This window comes from Anopheles coluzzii, chromosome 2 (genome assembly GCF_943734685.1).
Source record: "Anopheles coluzzii chromosome 2, AcolN3, whole genome shotgun sequence".
NCBI lineage: Eukaryota > Metazoa > Arthropoda > Insecta > Diptera > Culicidae > Anopheles > Anopheles coluzzii.
The window spans coordinates 84,240,124-84,247,491 of NC_064670.1; the positions used below are offsets into that span (position 1 = coordinate 84,240,124).

The window sequence follows — 7,368 nt, forward strand, 5'->3', positions numbered from 1 at the left end:
TCCTTTTGCTATGCAGTGATGATCGAGCGAATGAACAAATTATAACTTATATCTTTCATATTTATTTGTAGCTCATCGCAAGTCGGAAACGGTTACGTATCACCGGTTTGAGCTCACTGAATTTTCTGGACCTGGAGGATCACCCGCAGAATAATAAGATATCGATGTGAACCACGAGTCACAAGTAGTCAACAATTGCTACGAAATTTGGAACAGCATCCAGAAGCAGCAACAGCCAGAAGTTTACCACAAAGAGACAGAGAGAGAGAGAGCTTGTATCGATCGAAACCTTCCCTCCACGAACGACGGGCGGAAAATCCTCCCATCCCGCGCGTGACTTTGATAGTCAGATGTTGTTTTTTGTGGATTAATTCGAAGCAGAAAAGAAGAAAAAGACCGAGTGCGTGCCTGCATGCCTTTCGCCGCGAATGTGAGCGACAAACTCGCCGACATTTGGAGGAACATTATCCATCATCGCTGGAGGTAAAGCACTCTTCTCTTCGCACATCACAGTTCCTCCGAACGTAACAAACCCCAAAACAAAGCTAACCGAAAAAAAACACATCCCCACTCATCCCACCCACGCAGCCATACGCATTTACGTTCCCCTTCAATTCAAACTCCACCTAGAACGAGGCACAATCCGCCAGCCCAAAAAGCCAGTGCATCAAACTTTCTTCCTCTTAGGCTCTCGCAATGATTAATGATTGTGATACGGCGGAAAATTCGTCACATCCGTCAACGGCACGCCTTCACACACACACCAGCACGCGCGTCATGAATCCATTGGAATAGCCCAGCGGCAGAGCGGGAACGGGTTTCTCGTTTGGTGTTGAGTGGGATTTTCATTTGCGCATCCACCTCAACCGTAACCTTATGACCGTTGCCCGCTGCCTACGTACCTAATCCACCCCTGCCTGCACAAAGACAGTGCCTTAAAGTGTGCGCACAATCATCGCACACACACACACACACCGCTCAGCATTCGATGCACGTGTTTCGGCGTGTTTGAAATGTTTGGACAGCGCACCATCGCTCATCCACGTGACAAAATTAATGTCGGAAAACTTTGCCACATTCGTGTTTGTGCCTGTGCTTGTGCCGTCGTAATGCCCCGAGGGAAATGGTTCGAAGGATTACTGTAGGCCAACAGTCACTGCCCGAACAGATTTCCCCCGATGATTGTCGGGCGGTCCCATCAGCATCGGCTGATATTGATAGTGGCACTCAAACGCGAAATAAATTCATTACCGCTGTGTGCTCGTGTAGGCGCAAGGGGACTGAAGTCACCCAAGACGGCACACTTTCGGGTGGTCGCTTTGATGGCTTTTCCCTTAACCCTGCTTTGGCGTTGTTTTGCTATGAAAAGATAACATTTTGCGTTGATATGCTGGCGGTTGGCAGCATTTGCCCAACCTTCCCAAGCTGCCTGCAGCGAAGCTGCGACACCTATCGCAAAGTGGAGATCAAATTCAACCTTGCTGTTTGTTTTACAAAGTGTGCACAAGTGCGAGTGTGTTTATTTGTCTGCCACAGTGTCTTATCACATGCACAGCCCAGGAAGGGAGAGGAGAAGGAATTGTCCTTTCTTGAGCATTATTCATCAGCCTTGTGATGTGCGGCTTGATGGATGTACCGTACTATGCAGCATAACTAAACGCATGAATAGGACCAACCAAGCTCCATGAATGATTCATTCAGATCAGAATGTCAGCGTAAGTGTACGACGGAAATGGGACTTTATTCCATTTCTACAGCTCATCTCCTCCGTAGCTCCCAACGAAAGATGTTTAATTAGTGCCTTTTAACATCCCTTAAAACCGGACTGGAAGTGAGGTCTCCTCCATGTGCTGACCGTACACAAATTAGTTCAGAGCCGCAAGCGACCTCGCAAGAGAACAGGTTCCGGTGTGTGAGTGTGTCTGTGTTTTGTCTGTGCGATGCCGTGTGCCATGATTGTCCCGCATCCTCTAGCCACTTACCACCACGTTTTCCGGCCCGAAGCTCTTGCTTTGATCTATCCCTATCCCGCGTGATGGTATCCGGCTGTCCATTCGCCGGTTCCAAACGGAGCGGGATATATTCCTCCTGATTTATAGATGTTCGGGAATAAATTTCCTGATCGCATATTAAATGCCGCACCCCGAAACCGCTAAAGACAAAGGTGATGCCGAGGCAAATAATAAGAGAGAAATGTATGGCAATGGGTGCGACGAGACCGGCGCGGAATGATGGGAGAGGGCGCGAGGGCACGAGGACAGATAAAGTCCTACAGGTTTAGCGACAACAAACATCAACCTACTGTAGGGGCGGGACACGGCCACGGGAGGAAGAGCGGGGAAAGGATCGTCTGATCGTTTGAGCTCTTGCTCAAGGCCAGCGCGTTGCGCGATCCCCAAAAACGCGCGTGGGTTTTATTTATTTAGCTCGCGTTTGAATAAAGGAAAACCTTTGTCCTGCCGTTCGCCGTTTCGGTTCGCTTTTCTCTCGCTCTTTGGTTAAACGTCGTTGGCACGCTGGGGAAGAGGAAAGTGGTTGGATGACCGTTGCGACAAGGAAGACGGATGACATGGGGCGAAGATCGCAATGGATCGCGTTCTTTGTCGTTTATCTCGCTCACTCCCGCTTTTGGTGTGGTACCAAAAACACAATCACAAGAAATAACTTAAACCCCTAACAGACTTGAGTGCAGTTTGAGCTTCTAACCGGGGCCCCGGAAAGTCTGGTTCGGTTGTGAAGCTATGAAGATCCGCGCTCACGCCTTCGCGTTTCATTCGGTATGGTTTGGATATTCCTTTTTGTTTTATTTGGTTTGGGGAGCACCGACACTCTAGCGGCAAGAAGGTTTATAATGAGACAGTATCGTACCGATGCGATCACTTTTACCTGTGCCGGGAGAGCCGAGAAGGCGGAAAGCGTCCAGATGAGATCAAGCGCAAACGATCTGAAGTATGCCGAAAACGGTGACATTCGTCCCGGCAGGGCGAGTTCTTCCTCACGCGGACCTGGCTTGTATTAATTCATTCATAAACATTCGAACTAATGATGCTTATCGGTACTGAACGATCGTCTATCTTAATCAACTACTCCGGACATTCCTTCCTCTGTTCGACCGACGCTTCTCAGTCTCACACGGCGCAGTGGGCTGGTAGTTCTTGTTCGCTGCTTCAATACAGCCGGGGATCGACCATTAATGAACGAACGAACGAAAGCAAGTGGACGCGCCCGTAAACGATCGCTGTTGGTGCGGCATCGCGGCACGGGGAAAGATTAATGCAGACGATCCCAACAATATCATAAATCTCATCTCATCTCATCTCGTCTCTGCACCTATGCGTCACACCGGCGCGCTGATAACGCCCGGAACGGATGATGATTCTCTGTTCTCTGGAGTTTTGTTTCCCACTCCTACCGGACATTGCGCAATGATCTGCCGTCAGGCGGCATCGGGAATCGAGACGATCATAACTTGTTGCCTCGGTGCTGTTCGCCACCAGGCACGTTTCGGTGAAGGTGTCATAAAATGTGTGAACTTTCTGTGTGAAGCTTTATCTGGATGCGGTGCGGCGTTACTTTTTTTACGATCGCGTGTGGTGATGGGGTATGGGGTAAATGGTGCGTGGTGCGAGGATGTTTGCCGAAACGGTTTCGTGATTAACTTCCTGCCACTTCGCTGATGGACTTAAACTGTTTATGAGCTTTTTCCTGTCATTAACACCCTATTCCAATCGATTAACACACTATCATTCTTCCCAGCATAAAAAATATTATGAAATCAGTCGCTTTCCAACTTTTAAACTTGCATCATGTATTAATATTTCGTGTTTTAATTTTCACAAACGTTTACTAATTGTTGCTCTATTTTCTATATTTTTCAGGAAATTGCACAACATATGATCCATGGAGCTACTACTCTACTAATGCGTACAGTACACAGCATACGTTTAATTAATGACGCCCATCACTTCGTACGTAACAAAGGAATGCTCACAAGGATAAGAATCTGGCATGATGGATGCAGTGGACAACAAAAAAGCCTCCTTCGAACGTATACGACACCTGAAGGTGAAGAGACGATTGCGTACAATGCACCTGCGAGCGATGCAGTCAACAAGGCAGACACAGAAACTTTCATTATGATTAAGTAGAACGTAAAGGATAGGAGTTGCTTGCAACACATTTTTGAAGGAGCTAGGGAATGTCCATACACGCTGATCGATAGTTAAGGTCATACAGACACGGGCTAAGTGCAACTAGAGAAAATCAATCGAAAAGGAAAGGAACTACAATGAATTTCAATCATGTCGAGCTGCTGAATTGTGGTCGCAAGAAAGTATGATCTAAAATCGAACACTTCTTTAGCAACACACTCAACAATATGCAGTGCTGTAAGTTCAGTTTATTTAGAAATTGCTAAAAAGAGCGACGATGAAGATGACCTCTGCGGTTGCAATAATACGTGCAATTTTACACGCATAATAACAAACCACAAACCTAAAGCAACCTTTTACCGAATTGTTCGACTGTAACAGTTTTGATGTAAAAGCTCCAATAGCGTTAGAATATGAATGCAACATCAACTCCTCTTTTACAAACAGATCTCTCACATTCATTCGATCGTAATATGCACCAGGTCGAGTTCGAGTTTCCACAAGATTGTACCATTTGTACTTGGGTGGAAAATGCGGATCAGTTGGTACCAAAATTCACGAAGAATAATGTTCAACGCAAACAAAACAAAAACAAAAACAAAACATCTTCTTCTGAGAGACGTATTTGTAATCTGTGATAAAAATGGGAAGGAACATTGAGAGCAAACCGCGCTTGGCATTACAACCCTGAATAGTGCGAGGGAAGAGTGAAAAGGTTAGCAAACAGGCAAAACTGGTCCGCATAATGCACGGTTGCATTATAATAGCAATGAGTGCAGATTTTGCTTTTTTTCTTTGTTATTTTTCTGTTTCTCTCTGCGTAAAGGGTAATCGCTGCAAAAAAGTGTGCTGCAAAAATGATTGCAATGAGCGCAAAATGCATGAAAAAAGCTGTTGTTTTGGTGGAAACAATAATCCCATTTGTACTTTTGCATCCGCTCGGATCCGTTACGGTTTAGGTATGTTAATATATGTAGGTAAAATTTAACCGAGCAATTGAAAAGAAAAATAGACGTGTTGAAGATGCAGTGCAACGACCGACTGCACCCTGTAGCACACGCACAGCAATGAATCCTTTGTAAATAGTTAGAAGATTTGTGAAGAGTCCAAAATTGTCGACCGTTCATAGCAGAACAGATAAACCGGTAATTGAGATCAGCATAGCTAAACAGTTTGTACTGAACTCAAGCCGATGTGTAAATAAAAGGAAACGAGTACTGTCTGGACATGGAAATAGGCGAGACCACGATAACCAGCAGTACAGACGATTCGATAATGTTGTAAAAATTAAGTAAACGGGGTACGATGTGCTATAAGGTATCACAAAAAGGTATAGAAAAATTAATTTAGTGTCAAGAATATTTCTGTTAAAAAAAACTAACACGAGCGCGACGGCGTAACACATATGATGCGTTAGTACTGTAAAATTATCTACTTTTATACAGTTGTATCACACTAGCGGGATAACAAAAAATATGCAAAGACGGATAATGAACACGAGATGCATAACTATCTAGACAAGGCAAGGCATAAACATCTACACGTTGCATTACGAAACACTTTGTACGAATGAGGGTTTACTATTTCATTTCGGGGTTTCATGTGCAAAACGTGACTACAGTTTCCAATCATGCATTGCGCAATCGAAAACGAAAATCATACGTTCTTAAACACATGATGTCGTCCTTAATCACGTCGACTGTGCACATTTGTCCTGGCACAGTGAAAGCATCTAAAATTAAACTCAATCAAGATAGTAAAACGATCGATACAGAAACAGTTCACAGGCAGGCGCAGCTGGTGAACACATACATATTTGCACGATAGTATTACGCACGTTTGAATACTTCAGTACGGGAGACATCAGATAAAGGCAAGGAATCAGTTCTTTTGCACGCAGTATCGCAATATATGTATATCAAGTACGCATTATATCGCATCATCATGATCATCATCATCCTCATCATCATCACCAACACAACCCAACAAACAGTCAATAGAATCGTCAACAGTATACACAATGAATTCACGCGACCCCCCACTACGTATCCCGAAAAGGCAGTATAAATTATATATATACATATATGAACATATATTTAACGGATGAAGAAAATATAGAAAATAGAAGCGAATATGAAAAAATAACACTTGTGTCTTTATTTAAAATATTGAAAATAGAACGAAAATAGTATTGAATAAGGGTGTGTAAATAATTTATTTTTCCAATTGTAAAGTTGTTTTAGAATGGGATATGTCGAATTGGATTAATTGTACTTCTTATTGGAATTCAAAAAGGCTCAGAATCATGTTTAGATGTGTTAGAGAATTCAATTTAGAGGCGAAAGAACTCCGCAGGAGCCAAAGCCTCTCTAAACCATACTAACAACAACAATTAGAGAATTCAACAGACAAACATAGAAGAAATTAAGTGAATGTTTATTTACAATTGGTAATTTTATATAATTTGTAACGTTTTCCAAAAAGACTTTTTTCAACAATTAAAAAATCCTCAACTTAATTTTTTTTCATGTTGCTAGTAAGACATTTAAAAAAATTGTTTATCAATTAATTTTGTATTTAAAGTAAAATGAAGTTACAAATGAAGGTGTACATCTGATTAGCCATTTCACTCATCGTTACGCAACTTTCATCTTATTACTTTGAGCTGGCCTCAAGATTCCCATTAATCAGTCAATTCATCATAATTTAAAAATAATATCAAAACCCCGATTTATCTTCCGCATCATTTGCATTTCCCGCTGTTCTTCCTGTCGTTGCGACATAGTGAAAATAAGCGAACCCCCTTTGCGTTGATGCCCGGGCAGGTCGATGTGCTGTTTAGTGCTGCTGGTTGCCAAACATTATCGGGCAGAGTCAAAACACCCCAGCAGAGTGTTGACAATCTAGGGGTCGAACGACGGCATCGTGCATTGCACAGGAAAAGGCGATAAACTCATATTTACAGGGCAACGGGATCGGTCGGCTTGGAAAATCTGTAACTGAAATGTCATGATAAATAACGAAACAATAACCCATCTTATCTTTGCTATAAAAACATTACCCTCGCTAAGCATTGACGTGTATCAAACCAGCAGCAGTCAAGGAGCCGAAGATCCCTTCCATTGGCCACAGTGTCCTTCGAACTGCGTCTGCTCATACCGTGCGACAAGCGAGATAATAAAGGGGCATGGATTCAATGTCGCATTAATCCTTTTTC

General features: G+C 43.4%; 1 protein-coding gene across 2 annotated transcripts in view; it reads left to right on the forward strand.

Moving 5' to 3' along the window:
* Positions 1–6,296, forward strand: part of LOC120948484 (homeobox protein araucan-like) — a 104,568-nt gene extending 98,272 nt beyond the window's left edge. For both annotated transcript variants that reach the window (XM_040364861.2, XM_040364862.2), the window contains exons 6-7: positions 72–483; positions 3,879–6,296. In XM_040364861.2, the coding sequence (XP_040220795.2) occupies positions 72–111 (40 nt within the window). In that variant the 3' untranslated portion in view covers positions 112–483; positions 3,879–6,296. The remainder of the gene's footprint in view (positions 1–71; positions 484–3,878) is intronic.
* The last annotated feature ends 1,072 nt before the right edge of the window (positions 6,297–7,368 follow it).